Below are 27,544 nucleotides of genomic sequence, written 5' to 3'. Positions count from 1 at the left end.
CAGCGAATTGCGTCTTTTCTCACTCCCCGCCCCCCGATTCCATCCCCTCCACCTTGCAGCCCCGGCCGTGCGCCCCCTCCCTCCCGCGATGAACCTGCCTCAGTTTCTCCAACGAGACACCCCGAGGGCAGCCCCTTCCCCCTTCCCCGGAGCCCCACGATGAGGAGGGCTGCGCTCTGCGGCGAGTGTGCACTGCCCGGCCGGTGTGCGCCACGGCTGCGCGTTTTGGTGGAAAGCCCTGGGCCCCTACTGGGGGTTGGGGTGGGGGGCTGGGTCGCCTGCGCCGAGTGTTGCTGAGGCTGCGTCTTGGGTGCGCAGCTCCGGCCCAGCCTCACCCAGGGGAACGCCTCGCAGGTGCTCACGGACGATGGAGAGGTCCGCGCCCAGGGTGGGAGTCCGCGCTTCCGGGTGTGTCTGCAGCTCGGGGCGCTGGAGGGTGGGATGTGACCCCCCAGACGGCGGCAGCCTGGCACGTGATGTATGTGTGTCCTTGTCTGATGTGTCGGTGTCCCCGATGGACCGGGTTCCAGTCCCAGCTTTGCCACTCCCGGGCTTGTGTGCCTTGGGGCAGGTGACTGCCCCGCGCTGTGCCTCAGTTGCCTCATCTGTACAATGGGCATGATTTAAAAATACCTATCTCAGAGGGCGGTGGTGAGGATTGAAAGGTAATTCTGTACGTGTAAAACGCTGCGGACGATACCTGGCACATACTAAATGCTCCTAAGAATAAATACATTAAATAAACTATGATCATGTATCTTTTGTATGAGGCAAGTGCTTGTGGTTGTGTAATGTCTGCGTAACCTCACGGGAAACGTGGGTATTTGAGATCCGTGTGTCTGTGCGTGTCTGTGTTGTGGGTGTGTGAGTCTCTGTATGTTATGTGTGCCCGTGTGTTTATGTATGTGATGTGTGACTGTGGTGGGGTTCTGTGTCTTTGTAACCTTCTGTGAAAGGTGTGTGTATTTGTGTTGTGTGTGTCCATGGCTGTTTAGGTGTGCGATATGTGCATCTCTGTGTGTCTGTGTATTCAATCTGTGTGCCCATGTCTGTGCTTATGTATAATGTGTGACTGTGCATACGTGTGCATGTTATGTGTATCAGTGTGTGATGTTTATGTGTATTTTTGCAAGTGATTTATGTAGCCCTGTATGTATGAGTTGTGTGTGCCCATATGCATGTGTATGTAATATGTCTTGTGCATCCCTGTGAGTGAAGCATGTGTCCGTGTGAGGCATGTTACGTGTCCATATACATGCATAACACGTGTGTTTCTGTGTACGCATGTGTGTGATCTGCCTGTCTGTGTAGCAGCTGTGTCTGTATCTATGTTAGTTCATGTGATGTGTGCGTCTGTGTAACATGCATGTATGTGATAATTGTGTCTGTGGGTGTTCTTTGTTGCCCATGTGTCTAGGGACTGTCTGCGTGGCTATGACTATGAGTGTCAGCATGTCACGGTGGTGTCCGTGGGGATCTTTGTCTGTGGCGTGTGCGTCTGTGGATGTGGGGCTTTACTTTGTCTGGAGCATGTGTGGGTCTTTGTGATGCTTTGACGTTCCTGCGTGGCCGGGTGCATCTGTGCTGGAAGCGGGCCTGCCTGTGCGTTTCCAGTGCGGCCGTCCCTGCGTCTTTGTGTGTGACGTGTACGTGTCCCCGTCTGCTGATGGCTGTCCACCTTTGTATGTGATGCGCTTGTCTATGAGGGTCCCTGCGAGTGTGTCAGCTGTGTGTGGGCTGCGCGTGCCTGACAGCTGCATCTTAGCGTGTAGCACATGTGTCCATGCTGGTGGCATGTCACAGCGGTGTCCGGGCCAGGCACCCGTGGGCCCTGCCTCCCCCGCCCCCCCGCAAGTGTGTGCTGGTCCCTGTCTATCCCTCCCCCTCCCCTTTCCTCCCCTCCCTCCTGGCAGCCAATGCTACGGGGGAGCCAGTTGCCATGACGACGCTCCATCCTCCCTCCTCCCACCCTTCCTGTGACAGGCTCTCTGCTCCCCCAATCCCGGCTGCCCTCGGGGGCGGGGCCCTCTTTCTCGCCCCCCCCATCCTACCCTCTCCCCCCCACCCCAGCAACCCCGGCTCCCCAGCTCCTCTCCTCTGTCCGCCTCTCCATCCCTTCATCTGTCTGTCCCTTCAAAGAGGGGGAGGGGGGTACCTGAGCCAGCAAGCAGCCCCTCCCTCCCCCTGTCCTGCGTCTCCAGCCCCTCTCCTGGGCCGGGAGGAGGCCAGGGTCGCGCGGGTCCCCATGGCTGGGGGCTGAGGGCCCGCCCCCCCCTCCTCCCCAGCCGCCACCACCTCCACCTCCCTGCCATCCTCGACAAGATGCCTGCCCCCGGCGCCCTCATCCTCCTTGCGGCCGTCTCCGCCTCCGGCTGCCTGGCGTCCCCGGCCCACCCCGGTGAGTCTGTCGGGCCATCAGTCTGTCCGGCGGCCCCCACACCCGCGGCGGCCTCGCTGTCTGCCCAGGGGTCTCTCTGCCGGTCCTGGCCCGTCACCTGGTGCGCGTCTTCCCGCATCCCAGCCAGGCCCGGAGCGGCGGGGACGGTGCCTCTGTCAGCAGGGCCTGTGGGAGGGAGGCTGGGGGCTGGGTGGGGAAGGGGCTCCGTTTGGGCAACGTGTGTGTATGCGTCCACGCATGTGTTTGTGCAGGTGTGTGCAGGAAGCCGGGGACGGACAGGGCCTCTGGGAGAATAGGGGGCAGAGGACAGGAATACTATTTCTAAGGGGGACACAACACGGGAGGCTGTCTCCGGCTTCTGGAGAGACCCCGGGCTTACGGAGTTCCCTTCTCGCGGTCTTGTGCTGGGGATAGAGGACATCGGTGTGCGCCAAGCGTCCCTAAAAAAGACAGATCTCAACCCCACAAACTGGGAGGTTCCAGCATGGGGCAAGAATCTTCTCCCAGCCTGCAGCTGAGAGCTCGTTCTCCTTCCCAGTGAGGGGTAATGGGGCTGTCCTAGGGAGCGTATTTTAAATTCTGCAAGCTTCAAGCTTCACTATTACTCCTCCCTCCCTCAGCCCTCACTGGAATTCATCCAAGCCTGGGGTGAGAGGATGGGGTGGGATGAAGTGGGGGGGGGGGTCCCAGTTTGGGACGAGGAGACCCCACCCCCAATCAACCACTTGGGAAGGCACCAAACTACAACTCCCACAATGCCTTGGGCCATTCTGCACCTCTGCCAAGGGGCCCCTGGTCGTAGAGCATCATGGGAGTTGTAGTCCAAGATGTGCTAGAACAGGAGGGGGCCATGATTTCGGGATCTAGGGACTTGAAGCTGGTACCCAAGCCCAGCCCTGTGCCCACAGATGGATTCGCCCTGGGTCGGGCTCCTCTGGCTCCTCCCTACGCTGTGGTCCTCATTTCCTGCTCTGGCCTGCTGGCCTTCATCTTCCTCCTCCTCACCTGTCTGTGCTGCAAACGGGGCGACGTCGGCTTCAAGGTGAGGTGCATTAGGGGTTTCAACCTGGAGAGGAAGACTCCAACAAGGCCTTTACCCCCAAGCCAGGTGGTTAGTGGGGAGAGGGGGACAGTCAACCTGAAAGCACCTAGCTTGAAGCTATGGCAAGATCTGGAGCCTTGGGATAGAGAAATGGGGGATGGAAATTGGGCCAGGACTGGGGGACGGTTACGAGAATGAAGGGGAAACAAACTTAAGAGAAAGGCGATGGCGTGTCTCTCAGCCCTGCGTTCTCCCACCCCTCCTCGTCCCTCCTGGCCCCAGGAGTTTGAGAACCCTGAAGGGGAGGACTGCTCCGGAGAGTACACTCCCCCGGCGGAGGAGACCTCCTCCTCACAGTCGCTGCCTGATGTCTACATTCTCCCGCTGGCTGAGGTCTCCCTGCCAATGCCTGCTCCGCAGCCTTCACACTCAGGTACTGCCCCACGCCATGACCAGAATTCCATGGTGTCCCAGAAAAGGCCAGAAGATGTTGAGTGTCTTCCTTCGGGGCTGACAGCAGGGACGGCCAACGGGAAAGGTAGAGATGGGAGTCCCGGAATCTTGGACGCAGCCTATGGGAAGGCAGACAGAGATCATCTTGGTAGAAGCCCTTGCTTAATCCAAAACCAGATTTGAGGATTCTTGTGGGGCAAGCAGTGGTGAGATTAGCACAGAGCACAGTCTCAGAGGCAGCCAATGGGAGGCTGAAATCACATCGTAGGAGCTTGGGATGCCAAAGAGAAGGACTGATTGGATGCTGGAGTCTTGTGAGCAGCCAATGAGGAAGCTGATATTCTGACATGGAATGTGTGTGGCAGCCAATGAAAAGAGAGTGATGTCTGCTCTGACCCCAGTCCCCACTGACCTGGGATGTGTTGGTGGCACTCAGGAAGGGGGAGAAGCTCAGGGACTTCCCACTCTTGCCCTCCCCAGACATGACCACCCCCCTGGGCCTTAGCCGCCAGCATCTCAGCTACCTGCAGGAGATTGGGAGTGGCTGGTTTGGGAAGGTGAGTGGGCTGGAGAGGGAAGGCAGGGCTCCATGGATCCCGGGTTGTCCTGTTCTGTGTCCACACCCCTGCTCTCACCACTTCTCATCTGTCCCTCGCCTGCTCCCCATGCCCACTCAGCCTGCCATCCCCGCTCCCACCCGCCCCATCCCGACATCTGTCAGTCAGCGCCTCCCTTCTCACTCCATTGACCACTCCGCTGCGCCACCCGGCTCTCCACGCGTCCGTCCGTCTGTCCATCCTTCCATCCGTCCCTGCGTCCATCGGACTCTGGGCCCGTGAGTGTCTCACCCCATGTCTGGTGGGGGTCGAGGGTGGTGGGATGTGAAGGAACAATCTAGAAAGGAGCCAGGGGTGGGGAGCGGTGTGGTGGAGTGGAGCTAGTCCCAGGGGACGGGGCTGGGGAAACGGCACTCGCTGACTCCTGGGCGCTCCTTGACCAGGTGATCCTGGGAGAGATTTTCTCCGACTACACCCCCGCCCAGGTGGTGGTGAAGGAGCTCCGAGCCAGCGCAGGGCCCCTGGAGCAACGCAAGTTCATCTCTGAGGCACAGCCATACAGGTACTGGGGGCTTCTCAGGGGGTGTGTGCCTTGTCCAGGTGACATTCAGGAGTGGAAGGAGCACTGTATGGGGTCAAACCTGGAATCTACCTCTTCCCGGCTGTGCAGCTCTGGCAGGAGAACTTCCCTCGATGAACCTCAGGTTCTTCCTCTGCACCGAGCAAGAGGTGGGAAGTGAGAGGCAGGATGGTGGAGGAGGGGGGAGCACAGAAGCTGAGCTAGAGGCCTGCTCCTTTCCACTCGGATCTTCATCTGTAAAGTCAGTCCAGGAAGCCCTAGTGTCCTCCTGAAGGGGGCAGCTGAGAGGATGTGAGATCCCCATGTTCAGTGCTGAGTACCAGCTGGTTCTTCCTTTCCCCAGGACACAGACCAGGTCCCCGAGCAGGTGTGCATGCAGGCCACTGAGGAGCTCTGTCCCTGCTCTGCTTGGTCTGTGCTCCACTCTAATTGCTTCTAGGATGGGGTCTAGGTAAACATTTGCCGGATAAATTCCTTGTGAGGTAGTGAGTTCCCTGTTTTGGAAAGGCTATGTTTGCAGAGACCCCTTATCAGAACAGTTGTAAAGGTGGGCTTTACCTTGAGAGACACATTGGATGTTGGCACTCCCTTGCTCCAAACCCTCCCATGGCTCCCCACTGCCTACAGGACACATCTGCTCTTCCCGACAGCCCACAGGCCCTGCATGCTGTCCCCTTCCTGCCACTGTCCCCCTCACCCCAGCCACCCTGGCCTCCTCACTGACCCTTACCATGGAAGCCTCTTCCCCGCCTAGTGCCTTGGTCCTTGCTATACCTCTCTCTAGAATATCACTTCTTGCTCACCCCCAGCTGTGAATGGGGCCCCTTTCCTTCCTCAGATCTCAGCTCACAGAGACCTTCATGTAACCCTCCCCTCCTTCCAGAGGGTCCTGGGATGCTCCGCCACATCACAGCGTGTGTTTTCTTCATAACGCGTATCCCAGGTTGTCACTATATTATCTCTTTATTTGCTTACTGCCTATCTCTCCCTAGACCTGTGCTGGCAACCACTGGCCGCCTATGTCAATCAGATTTAAGCTAAGATGGGCACAGTAGTGTGTGCCTGTAGTCCCACCACTTCAGGAGGCCAAAGTGGGAGGATCACTTGAGGCCAGAAACTGGAGGCTGCAGTGAGCTATGATTGTACCACTGCACTCCCCTGGGGCGACAGAGCGAGACCCTGTCTCTATATAAATAAATAAATCAAATTTAAGCTAATTAAAATGCAATTACATTTAAAATCCTCATCATATCTCAAGTGCTCGATAGCCACCTGTAGCCAGTGGCTCCCCTATAGGCAGGCCTGGTCTAGAACATTTCCACCTTTGCAAAGTTCTGATGGACAGTGCAGGTCTATACTAGCAGCAGCTCAGGGTCCATCTCATTTCCCAAGCACAAGTTCTGTTGGCTCTCAGCAGACGTTTGCTGATCGAGCCACAGACCCGAGATCAAATCCCAACGTTGCCATTGTTACCAGCTGTGTGACCCTAGGCAAGTCACTTGGCCTCTCTGAGCCTCTGTTTCCACCTGGATCAAATAGGGATCATCATCCTGCCTAGCAGGTTGCTGGGAGGATTTGACAGCAGAGCAGCCGGTCTTGGCCAGATTTGTGGGTGGTGTGCAGTGAATCCTGGCTTTTTTCTGCACCAGCCATCCCAAGTCTCCCATGATGGGATCTCCAGCCAGTGTTTAAGCCCCACACATGGCAGGAGCCTTATGAACACTTTGTTGGGGCTGGCGCGTTGGCTCATGCCTGTAATCCCAGCACTTTGGGAGGCAGAGGCAGGCAAATCATGAGGTCAGGAGTTCAAGACCAGCCTGGCCAACATGGTGAAACCCCGTCTCTACTAAAAATGCGAACATTAGCCAGGCGTGGTGGTGGGCACCTGTAATCCCGTCTACTCAGGAGGCTGAGGCAGGAGAATCATTTGACCCCCGGAGGTGGAGGTTGCAGTGAGCCAAGATTGTGCTACTGCTCTCCAGCCGGGGAGACAGAGCAAGAAAACAACAGCAACACTTTGTGTCGTGATTCTTCTGCCAAGCAGGAGCAAGAGACCCTGTTCTCCCGAGGAGGACACACAGCGTAACAGCAGAGCCTGGTTACATACAGGCAGTAGACAGCTGAGTACTGGGCAGTGGCCTCACACCACACACGCGACTCTGCCTCCCTCCAGGCCCCCAGTAGGAAAATAACTAGTAAGTTCCTGTGCACCCACTCCTGGCCGGACTCTGGACTGCAAGCCTGAAACGTTCTCACCCTCCTGCAGACCTCCAAACGTTCTCACCCTCCTGCAGACCTCCAGTCCTTCTCTTTGCATGTGTTTATTGAGCATCTACTAGTCTAGGCACCCAGAACATCAGGCAGGAAGAAGACACACCAAATTCTCATCCTAGGAGAGCTCACCCCCTAGTGGAGAAGACACACAATGGATAAATGAAGAAAAAAAAAAATATTTTTCCCAAGGCTCACTGAAGCCTTGACCTTCTGGGCTCATGATCTTCCTGCCTCAGCCGCCTACATAGCCACTCTGCCTGGCTAATTTTTCTTTTTATTTATTTATCTTTTTTTTTTTTTTAGATGAAGTCTTGCTCTGTCACCCAGGCTGGAGTGAATTGGCACAATCTTGGCTCACTGCAACTTCCGCCTCCCGGGCTCAAGGGATTCTCCTACCTCAGCCTCCCAAGTAGCTGGGATCACAGGCGCACACTACCATGCCCGGCTAATTTTTTGGATTTTTAGCAGAGATGGGGTTTCACCATGGTGGTCAGACTGGTCTTGAACTCCTGATCCACCCATCTTAGCTTCCCAGTGTTGAGATTACAAGTGTGAGCCACTGTGCCCAGCCTGGCTTTTTTTTTTTTTTTTTTTTTTTTTAATTGTAGAGATGGAGTCTCACTGTGTTGGCCTGGCTGGTCTTAAACTTCTAGACTCCAGCGACCCTCCTGCGTCAGCCTCCTAGAGTGCTGACATTTCAGGCGAGAGCCACCATGCCAAAGCCAGAAATGCATCTTAAAAAGGGAAACTGTCAGAGAATGATAAGTACCATGAGGAAATGAGGCAGTATGTGACAAAGATAAGGGCCACCTTGGACAGGACCATCAGGGAGGCCTGGTTGACTTGGAGGAGTCAGCCATGCAAAGCACTGTGGGAAGTGCGTTCCAGGCAGCAGGAACAGCAGGTGCAAAGGTTGTGAGACCGGAAGAAGCTCATGGAGAGTGAGCAGCCCTGGAAATGCAGTTTGAATGCAGCATGAAGGCCCATGCCTGTAATCCCAGCACTTTGGGAGGCTGAGGCCCGGGGATCACTTGAGGTCAGGAGCTTGAGACCACTGTGGCCAACATGGCAAAACCCTCATCTTTACTAAAAAATACAAAAATTAGCCAGGGGCTTGGTGGCTCAAGCCTGCAATACCAGCACTTTGGGAGACAGAGGCAGGCAGATCACCTGAGGTCAGGAGTTTGAGACCAGTCTCATCAATATGGTGAAACCCTGTCTCGACTAAAAATACAAAAATTAGTCAAGTGTGGTGGTGGGCACCTGTAGTCCCAGCTACTTGGTTTCCCTTTTACAGATGAGGGAAACTGAGGCAGGGAGTATCGAAGCGATTTGCCTGAGATGACACACCTAGGAAAGTGGGAGTCAGGGTTCAAACCCCTGAGCCTGACTCTTCCCCACGGCGCGAGGGCAGAGCAAGGGCATCCAGCCCAGCACCCGGGGGGCAGCGAAGCTTCCCGGGGAGATGTGGATGCAGAGGCCTGGGGGGCCAAGATAACTCGATGAGAGGAGGGTGTTCTGCAGGCCGGGCACAGTGGCGCACGCTTGTAATCCCAGCATTTTGGGAGGCCAAGGTGGGTGAATCGCCAGAGGTCAGGAGTTGGAGACCACCCTGGTAACATGGGAAACTCCATCTCTACTAAAAACACAAAAATTAGCCAGGCGTGGTGATGGGCACCTGTAATTCCAGCTGCTTGGGAGCCTGAGGCAGGAGAATTGCTTGAACTTGGGAGGTGGAGGTTGCAGTGAGCTGAGATTGCAGCATTGCACTCCAGCCTGAGTGACAAGAGCGAAATGCAGTCTCAAAAAAAAAAAAAAGCTTTTTTTTTTAAAGGAAAGAAAAGAAAGAAAAAAAGAGAGGGAACTGTAGGTGCAAAGGCCTGGGCCTAAGCAAGGGCCTGCAGGTTGGGAAAACCCACATGAGCTGAAGCTGACCCCCAGCCCAGCTGGAGGGGCAGGAGGGATCAAAGTGCCGGCGCTCTGTCCTGGGGTGCTGGGGAGCCAGAGGGTAGTGTGTGGTGAAAAGCAGGTCAGGGGCAAAGGGAAAGAGGGAGACTGGAGCCAAGGAGGCTAGGAGGAGGCTGGGGGGAGGAAGAGGAGGAGACCGAGAAGAGTCAGGGGCAGGAATGAAGATGGAGGTGAGGTGTAAGGAGAAAGGAGAGGTACAGGGGTGCCTGGGGTATCTGGCCCCAGGAGCAGGCCAGTGAGGGCTACCCAGACAGAGGTGTGGCAAAAGAGCAAGACTCCGTCTCAAAAAAATAAATAAACAAAAAATAAAAGGAGTGCAGGAGTGGGGTGTGATCAAGGAGAGAGACTGAGGTGAGGAGACCGAGATCCAAAAGGTAAAGTGGTGAGGGGCTCACACCTGTAATCCCCGCACTTTGGGGAGCGAGGAGGGTGCATTGCTTCAGGTCAGAAATTCGAGACCAGCCTGGCCAACATGGAGAAACCCCATCTCTACTAAAAATACAAAAATTAGCTGGGTGTAGTGGCGTGCCTGTAATCCTGGCTACTCAGGAGGCTGAGGCAGGGCTCCCGCCTGGGTGCCAGAGTAAGACTCCATCTCAAAACATAAAAACAATAAAAAAGGGTGGAGGCAGCAGTTTGGTTCCGCTGGGAGACTGGGTCGGCATGAAGAGGAAGGGGCTGCCTCCCCGACCATCACACCCTCACTCCGCAGGAGCCTGCAGCATCCCAATGTCCTTCAGTGCCTGGGTCTGTGCGTGGAGACGCTGCCGTTTCTGCTGATTATGGAGTTCTGTCAACTGGTGAGGGTCTTGGGTGGTTGGGGAAGAGCAGAGGTGGGAGCTGGATGGGGCGGGGCCAAGCCTGGTGCCCTTGGACTTGGTCGTCAGCAGCAGCATCGTAGATGATGCATGGCATGTGCAAGCATTTCTGGAGTGCTGACTGTCCTGGGGGCTGCCCTGAACAAGCGAGCGAGATGGACTCTTATTACCTGCTTCAAGCAGCAGGGGAATCTGAGGCTCAGAGGGGCTACCCAGTGACAGCAGAGGCCACCCCATCCTTGGGGCAGATTCAGTGGAGGTGTGAGGGGCTAGTGGTGCTGACCTTCCTTGCCTCCCTCCCAGGGGGACCTGAAGCGTTACCTCCGAGCCCAGCGGCCACCTGAGGGCCTGTCCCCTGAGCTACCCCCTCGAGACTTGCGGACGCTGCAGAGGATGGGCCTGGAGATCGCCCGCGGGCTAGCGCACCTGCACTCCCACAACTACGTGCACAGGTGGGAGGGCCGGGGAGCCGCGGGAGGAGCTACTGATGGGAAAGGGGAAGGAGTGGAGGCTGCAGAGCAGGGGTTAAAGTCGGGGGCGGACCCTTGACTGGCTGACACAAAATAGGCATGAACCCAGTGGGGGTTTGGAGGAGGAGGGGCCAGGAGGGGAATGGGAGGAGCCAACTGAGAGGGAGGCAGGGTCAAGTGATGGGGGAGGGGCCAGGAGAGGAGGAGGAGGAATCAGGGGTGGGTAAAGGTTCAGGAGAGAAGGAAGAGGAGCCAGGAGAGGAAGAGAGACCAAGAGATTAGGAGCCAGAGGAGGGAGAGGAGGAGCCAGGGGAGGGAGAGGAGGAGCCGGGGGAGGGGTCAGAAGAAGAGGAGAAACCAGGGGAAGGGGAAGGTTTAGGAGAGGAGGGGCAGGAGGAGGAGGAGTCAGGAGAGGGGGAGGGGCCAGAAGACGAGGAGGGGCCAGGAGAGGAATGGAAGGAGCCAGGTGAGGGGGATGCAGGGTCAGGTGGTGAGGAGAGGGGCGGGAAAGGGGAGTGGGGGGAGGAGTCAACAAAGAAGGGTCAGATGAAGAAAATGAGGAGCCAGGGCAGAGGAAATGGAGAGGAGGCTTGGCGGAGGCAGGGGAGGGGAAAAGACAAGACAACAGGGTAGAATGAAAGCAGTCAGAGTGAAGAGGCGGAGTCAAGAGTAAAGGGGCGGAGACAGAGCAAAGGGGCGTAGTCAGACGCAAGGGCATAGTGGGTGTCGTGGGGCGGGGTCATGTGAGGGGCGGAGTCAGACGTAAGGGGCACGGTCAGGGGTGGCGTAGGAGGGCTGTCCCTGCACCCACCTCCTCGCGTTCTTCCCGCAGCGACCTGGCCCTGCGCAACTGCCTGCTGACTTCGGACCTGACCGTGCGCATCGGAGACTACGGGCTCGCCCACAGCAACTACAAAGTAGGGCTGCCCTCCGTCGGGATGGGGGCTGTGGGGTGCCCTGACCTGCCTGACCCTGCCCTGGCTTCCCCAGGAAGACTATTACCTGACCCCAGAGCGCCTGTGGATCCCGCTGCGCTGGGCGGCCCCCGAGCTCCTCGGGGAGTTGCACGGGACCTTCATGGTGGTGGACCAGAGCCGTGAGAGCAACATCTGGTGAGGACCCTTGGCCACGGGGTGGAGGCAGGCAAGGAAGGTGGAAGGGTTACTAGATGCCACCGGTTCTACAGATGGGGAAACTGAGGCCCAGGCGGGTCGGGGCTGGGCTATGACATCTCTCTGCTCTCCACAGGTCCCTGGGGGTGACCCTGTGGGAGCTGTTTGAGTTTGGGGCCCAGCCTTACCGCCACCTGTCAGATGAGGAGGTCCTCGCCTTCGTGGTCCGCCAGCAGCACGTGAAGCTGGCCCGACCAAGGCTCAAGCTGCCCTACGCAGACTACTGGTGAGGGCTGGCCCATCTGGGGCCCTGGGCCTGCCGCACCCCACCCAAGATGGTCCCACAGCCCCACCTCATTTCCCACAACATCCACATCCTGTTTGCCCTCCATACCCCTCAAGAGTGAAGTGGGGATGTCCCCATTCTCTCTGCCAGCATCTGCTACTTGGACGGGGACACAGGCAGGGGGTGGCGGAGCTGTGATCTGAACCCACTTCACCCTAAGAGATCCCTGCTTCTTACCTGATTCCAGAACTCATAGCCCAAACGAGGACACCACACGCACCAGCTGTTCCCGACATCTGCTGCTGTGTCCCCTCTCACTCCAAGTCCCTGTCACCCATTCTCTATGGTCATCTTCCCCCCACCCCTGCTTCTCTGGGTCTTAATACCCAACCCCGCAGCCCAGTTACCTCCTCTGAATCTCTGCCCTCTTCTGTCCCCGCTTCTCCCTGATCTCTGCCCCACTTCTTGGGTCTCTGTCCCCCCCCCCCTTTCTGGTTGTCTGTCCCCTCCCTGGGACTCTACCCTATTCACTCTGTCCCCACCTCTCCCCAGGTATGACATACTTCAGTCCTGCTGGCGGCCACCTGCCCAGCGCCCTTCTGCCTCTGATCTCCAACTGCAGCTCACCTACTTGCTCTCTGAGCGGCCCCCCCGGCCCCCACCTCCGCCACCCCCACCCCGAGACGGCCCCTTTCCCTGGCCCTGGCCCCCTGCACACAGTGCACCCCGCCCGGGGACCCTGTCCTCCCCATTCCCCCTGCTGGATGGCTTCCCTGGGGCCGACCCTGATGATGTGCTCACGGTCACTGAGAGCAGCCGTGGCCTCAACCTCGAGTGCCTGTGGGAGAAGGCCCGGCGTGGGGCTGGCCGGGGTGGGGGGGCACCTGCCTGGCAGCCAGCGTCGGCACCCCCTGCCCCCCATGCCAACCCCTCCAACCCTTTCTACGAAGCGCTGTCCACGCCCAGCGTGCTGCCTGTTATCAGTGCCCGCAGCCCCTCCGTGGGCAGTGAGTACTACATCCGCCTGGAGGAGCACGGCTCCCCTCCGGAGCCTCTCTTCCCTAACGACTGGGACCCCCTGGACCCAGGAGTGCCCGCCCCTCAGGCTCCCCAGGCCCCGTCCGAGGTGCCCCAGCTGGTGTCCGAGACCTGGGCCTCCCCACTCTTCCCGGCCCAGTCCTCAGCGTCAGGCAGCTTCCTGCTGAGTGGCTGGGACCCCGAAGGCCGGGGCGCCGGGGAGACCCTGGCAGGAGACCCTGCCGAGGTCCTGGGGGAGCGGGGGAACGCCCCGTGGGTGGAAGAAGAAGAGGAGGAGGAGGAGGGCAGCTCCCCAGGGGAAGACAGCAGCAGCCTTGGAGGTGGCCCAAGCCGCCGGGGCCCCCTACCCTGTCCCCTGTGCAGCCGAGAGGGGGCCTGCTCCTGCCTGCCACTGGAGCGGGGGGACGCCATAGCAGGTTGGGGAGGCCACCCTGCTCTTGGCTGTCCCCACCCCCCCGAGGACGACTCCTCGCTGCGGGCAGAGCGGGGTTCCCTGGCCGACTTGCCTATGGCCCCCCCCGCCTCGGCCCCCCCCGAGTTTCTGGACCCCCTTATGGGGGCGGCGGCGCCCCAGTACCCCGGGCGGGGGCCACCTCCCGCTCCCCCCCCCCCGCCGCCGCCACCTCGGGTCCCCGCGGACCCGGCCGCGTCCCCCGACCCTCCTTCGGCCGTGGCCAGTCCCGGTTCAGGCCTCTCGTCACCGGGCCCCAAACCGGGGGACAGCGGCTACGAGACCGAGACCCCTTTTTCCCCCGAGGGAGCCTTCCCAGGTGGGGGGGCGGCCGAGGAGGAAGGGGTCCCTCGGCCGCGGGCTCCCCCCGAGCCACCCGACCCAGGAGCGCCCCGGCCACCTCCAGACCCGGGTCCGCTCCTGCTCCCGGGACCCCGGGAGAAGCCGACCTTCGTGGTTCAAGTGAGCACGGAGCAGCTGCTGATGTCCCTACGGGAGGATGTGACAAGGAACCTCCTGGGGGAGAAGGGGGCGACAGCCCGGGAGACCGGACCCAGGAAGGCGGGGAGAGGCCCCGGGAGCAGAGAGAAAGCCCCGGGCCTGAGCAGGGACCCGACAGCCCTCGGCAACGGGAAACAAGCCCCAAGCCCGAGCCTCCCAGTGAACGGGGTGACAGTGCTGGAGAACGGGGACCAGAGAGCCCCGGACATCGAGGAGAAGGTGGGCACCGAGGAGAAGGCGGCGGAGAATGGGGCCCTGGCATCCCCCGAGAGAGAAGAGAAAGTGCTGGAGAATGGGGAGCTGACACCCCCAAGGAGGGAGGAGAAGGTGCTGGAGAATGGGGAGCTGAGGTCCCCAGAGGCCGGGGAGAAGGTGCTGGTGAATGGGGGCCTGACACCCCCAAAGAGCGAGGACAAGGTGTCAGAGAATGGGGGCCTGAGATTCCCCAGGAACACAGAGAGGCCACCAGAGACTGGGCCTTGGAGAGCTGCAGGGCCCTGGGAGAAGAAGCCCGAGAGTTGGGGTCCAGCCCCCACGATCGGGGAGCCAGCCCCAGAGACCTCTCTGGAGAGAGCCCCTGCACTCAGCGCAGTGGGCTCCTCCCGGAACGGAGCGGAGACAGCCCCTGGCCTCCTTGGCCCAGCCCCCAAGAACGGGACGCTGGAACCCGGGACCGAGAGGAGAGCCCCCGAGACTGGGGGGGCGCCGAGAGTCCTAGGGGCTGGGAGGCTGGACCTCGGGAGTGGGGGCCGAGCCCTAGTGGGCACGGGGACGGCCCCCGGCGGCGGCCCCGGAAGCGGCGTGGACGCAAAGGTCGGATGGGTAGACAACACGAGGCCACAGCCACCACCGCCACCACTGCCACCGCCACCGGAGGTGCACCCGAGGAGGCCGGAGCCAGCGCCCCCGAGAACCAGGCCGGAGGTGGCCTCCGAGGGAGAGCCCGGGGCCCCAGACAGCAGAACCGGCGGAGACACGGCACCCAGCGGAGACGGGGACCCCTCCAAGCCCGAGAGGAAGGGCCCCGAGATGCCACGACTGTTCTTGGACTTGGGACCCCCTCAGGGGAACAGCGAGCAGATCAAAGGTGAGGAGGCTGCGGGACACAGTCAGGGCCGAGGTCCGGCTGTTTCTGAGGCGCGTGGTGGGTGATCGTGGGTAAAGATGTCAGGTCAGGCGGGCAGTGATGAATGCAGGCCCTGGAACCCGCACCACCTGGGCTCACATCCTGGCTCGGTCCCCTCCCTTGCTCGTTGGCCTTGGGCAAATGTTCTTGCTGCACAGTGCCTCAGTTTACCTATCTGCCCAAAACGGATGGCAGGGATAGAACCTACCTCATAGGTTGCTGTGAAGGTCAAATGAATTGGGAAGCCCAAAGCACTAGACCAGGGCGGGGATTTGGTAAGCACCTGCTCTTGCTAGTGCATTTCATTAAGATGGGGGTCTCATGCCCACAGAGGCCAGACGGTATAGGGAAATGGATGAAGCATGCTGGGGAGGCAGAGTGGGGCTTCAGAAGAAAATGCCCTGTGTAGACGCAGCAGCCACTTCTCAGGAATGTGCACCTGGTGCTGGCGAATCTGCCATATTCTCCCTTTTTTTTTTTTTTAAGACGGGGTTTCACCATGTTGGCCAGGGTGGTCTCGAACCCCTGACCTCAGGTGATCCGCCTGCCTTGGCCTCCCAAAGTGCTGGGATTACAGGTGTGAGCCACCGCGCCCGGCCACCACTTTTCCCTTTTAAACCAGACCTCTAGTTTTTGTTTTGATGGTTGCAGCCCATTCTGGATGGCTCAAAGGCCCCAGGCGGCCAGCATGTGCTATGTTTACACTTTCCAATAAGCTGGTCAGGCACAGTGGCTCATGCCTGTAATCACAGCACTTTGGGAGGCCGAGGCAGGAGGATCACTTGAATTCAGGAGTTTGAGAGCAGCCTGACCAACATGACAAAACCCCATCTCTACTAAAAATACAAAAATTATCCAGGTATGGCGGTGTGCACCTGTGGTCCCAGCTACTCAGGAGGCTGAGGCTCGAGAATCGCTTGAACCTGGGAGGTGGAGGTTGCAGTGAGCCGAGATCATGTCACTGCACTCCAGCCTGGGTGACAGAGCAAGACGTCTCCAAAAACTTTCCAATAAGCTAAGGCGTCTATCCAGTGTGCCAGGCCCTGAGCTGCCCAGGGAGCTTCAGACCCAACTCCACCACCATAGAACTAGTGAGCTACAAGGCAAAGAAATCCCTTTTCTGAAAATTGAGTTTTGATAGGAACACAAAAAGTGTTTTGCCACAGAGGAAACTATTTAAGATAAATGAAGGGTAAAAGTAAACAGCCCTTATTGAGATGTGGACATAGGAAATACAGTTCCAGCAGGATCTCTAGGAGGTGCAATTTCCTTAAATACTGGTATGAAAAAGCCAGGTATGGTGGCTCATGCCTGTAATCCCAGCACTTTGGGAGGCTAAGGCGGGCGGATCATGAGGTCAGGAGTTCAAGACCAGCCAGACTAACATGGGGAAATTAAAAATACAAAAATTAGCTGGTGGTGGTGGCGGGCGCCTGTAATCCCAGCCACTCAGGAGGCTGAGGCAGGAGAATTTCTTGAACCTGGGAAGACAGACGTCGTAGTGAGCCGAGATCTCGCCAGTGTACTCTAGCCTGGGCGACAGAGTGAGCAAAAAAAAAAAAAAAAAGCTGGTATGAAAGTTATAAGTGGCTGGGTCCTGCTTTATATTGCCAACCTCACAGCCACACTTGGGGAAAGAGGAGCCTGTGGCTCAGTGGGCAAGGGTCAGGAAGCGGGGCTGGACATAGGGTTTCTTCCTTAAAGCCTGTGGTGTTTAAACACTGTTGTTTCCTTGAGATTGTTGTGGGGAGTTTGTGACCAGCTGTATCAGGAAACAGTGCAGGCAGCATGAAAATGTTGGGAGATGAGCAGCTAAGATGCCTCAGAGGATCTGGGTTGGTTTAGGATTGGTGAGAAGAGGCAGAGAATGGCCTGCTTTTTTCCATCAAGTGAACTCCTACTCATCCTTCAGGAACCCACCCAAATTTGCCCTTTCCAGGAAGTCTTTCTGATTTTTAAAGGTTGTCACCCTGACCTTTATCTGGGTACTCATAGCCCCCAGAAAAACTCCCTTTATGCTGCATCCCCCATAAATCCATCATCCTGAGATGTCTGGTCCACAAAAGCATGAAGGAGGTGGTCATCAAGCGGGGGCAGTGTTCTAGGTAGAGGGCACTGAGATGGGTACTGGCTCAGCATGTTTAGAGAATAGCAAAAGGTAGTAAAACTTGAATAGAGAGAACGACAACCAGAGAGGGACAATGTGCATTCATCTTTCTCCCTGCAGCACCTCAATCCTCCTCTTGCCCCTGCCATCTGCCAGAACAGGGCCATTCACTTATGCAGTAACGGAGGGATAAGTGATCCCTGTTCATCTGCCAGTGAGGAAACAGGCTCAGAGAGGCGGATGTGGCCAGGTGCAGTGGCTCATGTCTGTAACCCAGGCACTTTGAGAGGCCCAGGGAGGCGGATCACTTGAGGTCAGGAGTTCAAGACCAGCCTGGCCAACATGGTGAAACCCCATCTCTACTAAAAAAATACAAAAATTAGCTGGGCGTGGTGGTACGTGCCTGTAATCCCAGCTACTCAGGAGGCTGAGGCAGGAAAATCGCTTGAACCCAAGAGGTGGAGATTGCAGTGAGCCGAGATCACACCACTGCATTCCAGCCTGGGTTACAGAGCGAGACTCCGTCCCCCCAGCCAAAAAAGAGAGAGATCTGTTTGCCCAGTGACTCACAGCAAGTGAAGCTGGGGATTCCAAGCCAGGTTTCCTCCTCCAGGTACCTCAAAGTCCTTCCTTCCCAGTAGGCTAATATTGGAGAGTCTTGGGGCAGGGAAGGGGTCTGGAGATGGTTAGACACCCCAAATTTGGCAATCAAGTGCCAGAGAGAGGAAGTGCCTTGGTCATTGTCACACAGCAGGGAGCATTCATACGTTAATCCTACAAATAGTGACTGAGTACTTCTATGTGCTTGAGGCCTGGAAATGAGGCTATGAATGAGTCAGACTCAGTCTCTGTTCTTTAGCAAGGCAAACACACCACCACAGAAGTATAATTACACGATAAGAAAATCTGCTCAGGAGAGGTGCTTGGTGGCTGGGGAGCCGAGTGGGTGTTCCTGACCTCCTGGGAGATTTCTGAAGGCTTTGAAAGCTGGGGGATGCACAGGACTTGTGTTAGAAAAAGAGTCCAGGCTGGGCCAGATGGCTCACACCTGTAATCCCAGCACTTTGGGAGGCTTAGGAGGGTGGATCACGAGGTCAGGAGTTCAAGACCAGTCTGGCCAGCATGGTGAAACCCCGTCTCTACTAAAAATATAAAAAACTAGTCATGCATGGTTGCACGCCTGTATAGTCCGAGTTATCTGGGAGGCTAAGGCAGGAGAACTGCTTGAATCGAGGAGGCCCAAGTTGCAGTGAGCCATTGCACTCCAGCCTGGGAGACAGAGCGAGACTGTCTCAAAACAGAAAAGAAAAGAAAAAGGGGAGTCCAGGCTGGGCGCGTTGGCTCATGCTTGTAATTCCAGCATTTTGGGAGGCTGAGGTGGGAGGACTGCTTGAGGCCAGGAGTTTGAGACCAGCCTGGGCAACACAGTGAGACCCCTGTCTCTTAAAAAATAAAAAAGAAAGAAAGAAAAGAAAAACAAAAGGGAGTCCAAGCAGATGGAACGCACGTGCAAAGGCCTGTAAGTGTGAGGAATGGTGTGGTGGCCCATGTGGCTAGATGGAGGTCACGCCATAAGGAGGTGGGGCCAGAGGCCAGAGAGGTCAGCTGGGCCGGGGCACGCGGGCCTGGTGGGCTGTGGGAAGTTGGGGCTTAAAGCCGTTGGCATCGGGGAGCTCTGGGAGGTTGAACACTGGAGAGGCCCTTTCCCACCCTGCCTGGAGAAAGGCCCCGGTGCAGCCCTTCCGAGGCCCAGATTGTGCGGGGGACTTTTACCTGAAGCCACACAGCTAGGTGGGAGGGCCTGCCTCAGTCTCCTCGGGACAGGGGCTCACCTGGTCTCTCCCCTCGCAGCCAGGCTCTCCCGGCTCTCACTGGCGCTGCCGCCGCTCACGCTCACGCCGTTCCCGGGGCCGGGCCCGCGGCGGCCCCCGTGGGAGGGCGCGGACGCCGCGGCGGCTGGCGGGGAGGCCGGCGGGGCGGGGTCGTCGGGGCCGGCGGAGGAGGACGGGGAGGACGAGGACGAGGACGAGGAGGAGGACGAGGAGGCGGCGGCGGCGGGCGCGGGGGCGGGGCCGCAGGGCCCCGGGAGGGCGCGAGCAGCCCCGGTGCCCGTCGTGGTGAGCAGCGTCGACGCGGACGCGGCCCGCCCGCTGCGGGGGCTGCTCAAGTCTCCACGCGGGGCCGACGAGCCAGAGGACAGCGAGCTGGAGAGGAAGCGCAAGATGGTCTCCTTCCACGGGGACGTGACCGTCTACCTCTTCGACCAGGTACGGAACCCGAGAGGGCGCGGAAGTGGGGGCGCGGCCTGGAGGGAGCGGGGCGGGGCCTGGAGGGGCGCCGAGCGGGAGCGGGGCGGGGCCTGGAAGGACGCCGAGCGGGAGCGGGGCGGGGCCTGGAGGGACGCCGAGCTGGAGCGGGGCGCGGCCTGGAGGGAGGCCGATCTGGGGCGGGGCCGAGCTAGAGTGGGGCGGGGCCTGGAAGTACGCCGAGCTGGAGCGGGGCGGGGCCTGGAGGGACGCCGGGCTGGAGCGGGGCGGGGCCTGGAGGGACGCCGAGCTGGAGCGGGTCGGGGCCTGGAGGGAGGCCGAGCTGGGGCGGGGCCGAGCTAGAGTGGGGCGGGGCCTGGAGGGAGAGCAAGCGGCAGTGGGGCGGGGCCGAACTAGAATGGGGCGGGGCCCGGAGAGGGCAATCTGGGCCTGGGGCGGGGCCTAGACGAAGGCTGCTCTTCAACTGAAGCGGGTTCTAGAGTTTGGAACTGGCCGAATCTAGAGACGGGGCGGGGCCTGGAAGGAGACCACTCCTAGGATTGGGACAGGGTCTGGAGGGGGGCCTGAAGGGAGACCAAGCCTATAGCTCCGCAAAAGGAGGCCTGGAGGAAGTCTAAGGCTGGAGTGGGGGCGGAGCCTAGGGCGGGGCGGATAGAGCAAGGCGCGGGCAGGCCCTGGAAGGTGAAGGCGAGGTCTGGGGAGAGACTGATCAGGGAAATGGGGCCGGACGAGGGCAGGGTCACGGCGTCCAGCACGGGTTGAGCTTAGGATGGGCAGGGATTGGGAGGGCCACGGGAGCCGGTTTAGATCTCAGAGATGGTGGGACTGATGGGGACGGGGCGGGGCTTACGGAGATAACTTTGAGTCAGGGGATCCGGTGGAGGCCGCGCCTTAAGGAACCAGGAGAGAATCCCTGCTGTGGGCTACTTAGCTGTGTGTAGGGCTCCGCTGTCAGGTAAGGAGCCTCGGGCCGGGTTGAGGTTAAGGCTGGCCCAATGCTTCGAAGCCAGATCAAGAGTTCCACCCACCTCTCCAGAGAGGGCGAGTCAGTGATTACAAACTGGGATTCCTAGATCCCCGGAAATATTAGCGGGCTTTGTTGCTTTCGGGGGATGCAGTAAATGGGACATGACGGTTTGTCCCCTCTGGCTTCCCCCTAACCTGCCTTCACAGGAGACGCCAACCAACGAGCTGAGCGTCCAGGGCCCCCCCGAGGGGGACACGGACCCGTCAACTCCTCCAGCGCCCCCGACACCTCCCCACCCCGCCACCCCCGGAGATGGGTTTCCCAGCAACGACAGCGGCTTTGGTGAGGGCGGGGCCTATAGGATGGGAGGGGGCCGGAGTGGGCGGGACCCATGGAGTGGGCGGGACCCATGGGGCGGACGGGGCGGTAGAGTCTTGGTCGGGAGGGGCGGGGCCGGAGGGCGGGAGCGCCCCAGGTGCCTGCGATCTGATTGCTGTCTTCCTTCCCGCCGCAGGAGGCAGTTTCGAGTGGGCGGAGGATTTCCCCCTCCTCCCCCCTCCAGGCCCCCCCCTGTGCTTCTCCCGCTTCTCCGTCTCGCCTGCGCTGGAGACCCCGGGGCCACCCGCCCGGGCCCCCGACGCCCGGCCCGCAGGTATCATGTTCAGAGCCTCGGCCCTGCCCCTCCTCTGCCCGTCTCTGTGCCTCTGTGTTCCACTGCCAATTTCTTGTGACCGTCTTTGAATGTCCCTGCTTCTCTCTTCCCAGTCTCTTCTCTCTTCTCTCTCAGTCGTCAGACACCGCCCCCCCCGCCCCGAGCTCTGGAACCAGCTCAGACCAGGTGGTGTCCATCAGACGGTCGTAGGCAGGCAGGCCGCCCCCACCCCCCGTTTCCCCTTCTGTAGGGATTCCCCCCCACCCCCGACTCTTGCCCATCTTTGTCCCATCTCTGGGCTCAGACTCCAGCCTGGCCCGGTGGAGATCCTAATCCCACCTCCGTTTGGGGAACACGGTGCTCAGAGGCAGTCAAGGAGAGAGGAGCCCAGCGTGCTCAAAGCCGGCTGGTGTGAACCAGAGCAGGGAGGACAGGGCCGGGGTTAGAGAGCAGTCACAGCGGCACCGCTGGGCACCGCTGCTCTCACCCGGACTCTGCAGTGCCTCACCACAATTTCACCCATTTAATGTTCAGTTCCATCCCATGGGGTGGATTCTAGTCTCGTCCTCATTTCATTTCTTTTTTTTGATACAGAATCTTGCACTGTCTCCCAGGCTGGCATGCACCACCACACCCAGCTAAATTTTTTTGTATGTTTACTAGCTGTTGGGTTTTACCATGTTGGCCAGGCTGGTCTCAAACTCCTGACCGCAAATGATCCTCCCACCTTGGCCTCCCAAAGTGCTGGGATTACAGGCGTGAGCGACCGGGCCCGCCCAGTCTTGCCTCCGTGTTACAAAAGAGAACACCGAGGCATGGAGAGAAGTGAGGAGCCGGGATTCAAACCTGCAGCTGCTCAGCCTCTGAGCCTGCGCCCTCGCCAGTAGTGAACATTGGTCTGATTTCTTTCCTGGCCTTTCACATGTGTCATATCGCTAATCCTCGTGGCCACCTTGGGAGAGGGGTCATGTCACCCAACTCTTGGTAATGTTGAGGCCACTCTCAGGGAGAGGAGGACACAGGCAGGTCCCAGCGCAGGACTGGAACGGGACTGGGCCCTCTGCTGCCCCCTGCTGCCGAGCCAGGGACACAGCAGAATACAGAGCTTGACAGCCTGATCAGATACAGAGCTGATCCAGCCTGACAGGGCAGGTGGCGCTCCCGGATTTCCGAGCTAAGGAAACTCTCCACTGGAGAGTTTCACTCCTGCTTCCCCAGTCTTGCCTGAGTCCAGGTATTGTCCCTGCCATTTCTCAGCTGTGTGACCTGCGGCAAGTCGCTTTCCCTCTCTGTGCTCATCTGTAGAGTGGGAATGATAACAGGATTTAACTCATGAGATTGCTGAGGGGATTAAACGGCTCAATCCTCCCGTGTATGCAGCACAGAGCTTGTTCATGCAGCAGCGGTCTCTAACCATTAACGATTAATTTTGAGGTGGAGTTTCACTCTTGTTGCCCAGGCTGGAGTGCAGTGGCTCAATCTTGGCTCACTGCAACTTTTACCTCCCAGGTTCAAGCGATTTTTCTGCTTCAGCCTCCTGAGTAGCTGGGATTACAGGCGCCTGCCACCACACCCAGCTAATATTTGTGTTTTTAGTAGAGACGGGGTTTTGAAGTGTTGGCCAGGCTGGTCTTGAACTCCTGAGCTCAGGCAATCTGCCTGTCTTGGCCTCCCAAAGTGCTGGGATTACAGGCGTGAGCCACTACGCTTGGCCCCATTAGCCATCATTATCATTAGCTACGATTGTGCTTAATTAAGTTAATGTTTTCTGAGCATCCCCTGTATGCAGGTGCTGTGCTGGGCACAGGGGATTCAGTGTGGAGCGAGAAATGTGAGCCTGCCCGGCCCTGCCCACAGATATTGACCACACACTGCCACGACAGATGAGTAACTGCAAACCCAGGCTGGCAGGAAAAGCAGATGACAAGAGCAAAGGACTTTGTTTCCCCCTTAGAAGTGTCATTAACTGGGGACCGGAAGCGTTGCTTGTCATGAACTAGGCAAAGGGGACGGCATGCTGGCAGAGGGACAGCTTGCACACAGGGCCTGAGGCAGGAGAGAGCTTGGCCCACTCAAGGAACAGAAGGAGATTGGTGTGGCTAGGGGTTACATAGAGAGCATGGAGGGCTGGGGAGAGGGAAGGGCAAAGCATAGAGGGCTGGGGTGCACTGAGGAGCTGGGACTTTGTCCAGGGGGTGCTAGGGAGCCATGGAGGACTATCAGCAGGGGATGGAAGTCAATATTGGGTATAGAAAGATGCTCCGGGGCCACTTGGGGCCAGAAGGAGTGGGAGCTGGGAGGCTGGGGAGAGGACAGCGAGCCAGGCCCATGCGAACGGAGAGGTTGGACAGGGCAGAGAGTCAAGGGCAGGTGGGATGGTGCTGGGGCTGACTCTTCCTTCACTTGGCTGCATCCTCAGGCTTCACTCTGAATGTCACTTCCTCCCTGAGGCCACCATCGCAGGGTCTCTGTGAGGACAGGGTGGGGCGAATTCCAAGGTGTGGGGACACCGGCCAAGTGGTGAGTCAGGGCTGAGCTGGCAGGGCCGGCAGGCCAGGATGACTTCACCTTTAATCACCAGGAGACGAGATGGAGGGTGCAATCGTGCGCAACCCTAAATCCCTTCACTCAGTTGACAAATATTTCTGTGGCAGCGTGGTCTGCGAGCTGCTGGGCCTGTCTGATTCCCAAGACCATGGAGTGGGGGCCTGAGGCCGGTCCTCCCCTCTGCCCTGCTCAGCATGGTTCTGTCCACTTAGCAGCGGTTTACTGGGTGCTGAGAGATGCCACATATCCTCCCAAAGTCTCCATGAAGCATGAAGGTCATGCTTCCCATTTAAAGAGGGAAACTGGCCGGGTGAGGTGGCTCACGCATGTAATCCCAGCACTTTGGGAGGCCGAGGTGGGTGGATCACCTGAGATCAGGAGTTTGAGACCAGCCTGACCAACATGGTGAAACCTCATCTCTACTAAAAATAAAAAAATTAGCTGGGCATGGTGGCGCAGGCCTGTAATCCCAGCTACTTGGGAGACTGAGGCAGGAGAATCGCTTGAACCCGGGAGGCAGCGGTTGCAGTGAGCCAAGATCAAGCCACTGCATTCTAGCCTGGAGACAAAGTGAGACTCTGTCTCAAAAAAAAAAAAAAATAAAATAAAAAAGGCTAGAGAGAAACTGAAGCTCAGGGACAGGGAGTGAAGACATTGACCTGACTGAGGCCCCCCCCAGGTAAGAAGTACAGGGTGGAGCATGAGGGAGCCTGATGTAAGACCCTCAGCCAGAACCTGCTCCTCACGGACCTTCGTGTTCTGGTCTGTGCAATGCATGGGGCTTTCATTCCACTTGCCTGGGGAGGCCAGAGCTAGAGTCATGGGGAAGTTTGGTGGGAGTTTCTGGGGAGAGTGCTTTGACCAGGAAAAGGGGTGCTTTGTGCCAGGAGGATGCTGGAGACACAGCAGTGACCACAGCCCCTGTCGTCACTGAGCTTACGTTCTACAGGAACAAGCTAGACAGGAAACTCTCAACAAGGATGGGGTAGGCCGAGTGCAGTGGGTCACAGCTGTAATCCCAGCACTTTTAGGAGGCCAAGGTGGGTGGATCACCTGAGGTCAGGAGTTTGAGACCAGCCTAGCCAACATGGTGAAACCCTGTCTCTATGAAAAACACAAAAATTAGCTGGGCGGGCCGGGCGCGGTGGCTCACGCTTGTAATCCCAGCACTTTGGGAGGCCGAGGTGGGTGGATCACGAGGTCAGGAGATCGAGACCATCCTGGTCAACATGGTGAAACCCCATCTCTACTAAAAATACAAAAAAAATTAGCTGGGTGTGGTGGTGCGTGCCTGTAATCCCAGCTACTGGGGAGGCTGAGGCAGGAGAATTGCCTGAACCCAGGAGGCGGAGGTTGCAGTGAGCCGAGATTGCGCCATTGCACTCCAGCCTGGGTAATAAGAGCGAAACTCCATCTCAAAAAAAAAAAAAATTAGCTGGGCGTGATGGCCAGCATCTATAATCCCAGCTACTCAGGAAATTGAGACAGGAGAATTGCTTGAACCCGGGAGGCAGAGGTTGCAGTGAGCCAAGATCGCACCACTACTCCAGCCTGGGCAAGAGAGCGAGACTCCGTCTCAAAATAAACAAGCAAGCAAACAAAAAAAATCAAAAAAAAAAACCACCAAGGACAGGGCCATCCCAGAGTGAGAACTGCAAAGCGTCCGAGGAAATGAGCGAGAAAGGCTGGAGCATGCAGGGGTGACTGCTGGGCTCAGAATGGTGGGGGATGGCCTCTGTGGAGGAAACATTGCTGCTGGGGTCTGAGTCACATGGGAAGAGTGTTCGGGGCAGCCCTGGGGTCAGACCGTGCTGGGAGCACTGGAGGAAGAGCAGGAGGCCCAGTGGCTGGAGCAGAGGGGAGGAGCGGGTAGGTGAGGACAGAGAGAGCCCAGAGCAGATCTTTCCAGCCACGGTGGGTGAGTGAGGGCTTTGCTTTTCTGCTGAGTGACTTAGAAGCCACGAGGCTGTCTGTCCCCCTAGTAATTTCATTTCTCTCCTCTGTCCATCCTCAGGCCCCGTGGAGAATTGATTCCCCGAAGACCCGACCCCCCTGCACCCCCAGAAGAGGGGTTGAGAATGGAATCCTCTGTGGACAACGGCGCCACTGCCACTACCGCAGACGCAGCCTCTGGGGAGGCCCCTGAGGCCGGGCCCTCCCCCTCCCCTTCCCCCACCATGTGCCAAACGGGAGGCCCCGGCCCCCCACCCCCCAGCCCCCCAGACCGCTCCCCTGACCCCCCTGACCCCCTCGGTGCCAAATGAGGCAGGAATCCCCCCATCCCTCCCTAGAGAGCAGCCTTTCTTGGAACTGAACTGAACTCTTTTGGGCCTGGAGCCCGTTGACACAGCGGAGGTCCCTCCTCACCCACTCCTGGCCCCAGACAGGCGCCACAGGCTTCGGGGACCCGGACCCCCCATCTTGCGTCTCCCCTTTCCCTCCCCAGCCCGGCCCCTGGAGGGGCCTCTGGTTCAAACCTTCGCGTGGCATTTTCACATTATTTAAAAAAGACAAAAAAAAAACACAACTTTTTGGAGGAACACGGGGCCTGTGCGTGTTTCCCGAGGGGAGGGGGGAGCTGCAGGGAGCGAGTGCGACGCCAAGAGGTTCCCATCCTCCCAGGCGGCCCGCGTGGCAGATGGGACATCTCCGCTCAAATAGGCGGAAGCTGCGTAGGGCGAGGCCCCGGCTTCTCTGCTTCACCGGAGCCCTGCCCTGCGCCAGGTGCGCCCCGCCCAGCCTCGGCCGCTGCGGCAGCACTGCAGGCTCAAAAGGCAACAAGGCCGAAGCCGAGAATCGCTTTCACCCGGGAGGCAGAGATGGCAGTGAGCCGAGATCGCGCCACGGCACTCCAGCCTGGGCGACAGAGCGAGACTCCGTCTCAAAGAAAGAAAAAAAAAAAGAGGCCGTAAGGAGCCCACAGGGGCTGGGGAAGGTGGCCAGAGCCACGTTGCTGCAAGTGGCCCTTGGTGCTGGCCAGACATCATCCCAGGGCCAGGGGCTAGCGGGGCAGGGGCTCATGCCCACACTGGATCATGACCACAGCCCACACATCTCAGGTCGGCACTGCCTGTCCCGTGAAGGTCAGGGTCTACACCTCCCCACCCACCATGGTGCTGCCTCAGTTTACCTGTTTTTCCAAGTGACCGCCCACCCCACTGACATTCTCATCTCTTGCCTGTACCCTCACTGCACCTCTGTGCCCCACCCCTTGTTCCCGTCCTTCTGGCTCTCTGTATCACCCTGCCCCAGTTTTGGTCTCCATCTGATCTGGAGTTTTCCCATCTCTCCATCTGAGTCTCTTGCTCTCAGCCTCCTCCCCCCTGTCTAATTCTATTTTCATGTCTCTGTCTTGAGTTCCTCCCTGCCTCCACATTTTTTCTTGTCTGTGTCTCCCTGTCACCTCCTCTTGTCTCTGTTATGTCCTTCTATTATGCCTTGTGCTTTTGTCTCTTTTTGTTCTGCGGCAGTCTTGCTCTGTTGCCCAGGCCAGAGTGCAGTGGTGCGATCTCAGCTCACTTCAATCCTCCTGGGTCCAAGTGATTCTCCTGCCTCAGCCTCCCAAGTAGCTGGAATCACAGGTGGCTGCCACTGCGCCCAGCTAATTTTTGTATTTTTAGTAGAGATGGGGTTTCACCACGTTGGCCAGGCTGGTCTTGAACTCACGACCTCAGGTAATCCGCCCCACTCGGCCTCCCAAAGTGCTGCGATTATAGACGTTAGCCACCGTGCCTGGCTGTCTCTATTTCTCATTCTCGGTTTCTCCTGGATTCTGTTTCTGCCTTTTTCCCTCTGACCGGGTCTGTCTTTGTGGCTCTGATCTCTTGGCCTGAGCCTGTCCCCCACCACGTGGGTACGAGGATCACTGGTGTATTTGAGGGATGTAGTTTGGGTGTGGGAAAAGGGAAGGAGCAAGGGGTGGGAATCCAG

General features: G+C 58.5%; 1 protein-coding gene across 3 annotated transcripts; it reads left to right on the top strand.

The window, feature by feature from the left end:
• The first annotated feature begins 272 nt into the window (after positions 1–272).
• Positions 273–26,154, top strand: LMTK3 (lemur tyrosine kinase 3). 3 transcript variants are annotated; one of them, XM_035283956.3, is made up of 16 exons: positions 273–375; positions 2,286–2,398; positions 3,307–3,440; positions 3,723–3,873; positions 4,374–4,450; positions 4,894–5,012; positions 9,985–10,072; positions 10,394–10,542; positions 11,393–11,477; positions 11,551–11,672; positions 11,809–11,958; positions 12,511–15,035; positions 19,033–19,448; positions 20,622–20,757; positions 20,930–21,067; positions 25,629–26,154. In XM_035283956.3, the coding sequence occupies exons 1-16, from the start codon at positions 368–370 to the stop codon at positions 25,643–25,645; spliced, it is 4,428 nt and encodes a 1,475-aa protein (XP_035139847.3). In that variant the 5' UTR covers positions 273–367; the 3' UTR covers positions 25,646–26,154. The 3 variants fall into 3 exon arrangements, with proteins under 3 accessions (XP_035139847.3, XP_035139846.3, XP_035139848.3); XM_035283955.3 differs by having other exon boundaries at positions 273–408; XM_035283957.3 differs by having other exon boundaries at positions 273–478.
• The last annotated feature ends 1,390 nt before the right edge of the window (positions 26,155–27,544 follow it).

Source organism: Callithrix jacchus, chromosome 22 (genome assembly GCF_049354715.1).
Source record: "Callithrix jacchus isolate 240 chromosome 22, calJac240_pri, whole genome shotgun sequence".
In the NCBI taxonomy this organism is placed as follows: domain Eukaryota; kingdom Metazoa; phylum Chordata; class Mammalia; order Primates; family Cebidae; genus Callithrix; species Callithrix jacchus.
The sequence above is the reverse complement of the archived record's forward strand: the minus strand, read 5'-3'. Positions and strand labels throughout refer to the sequence as shown.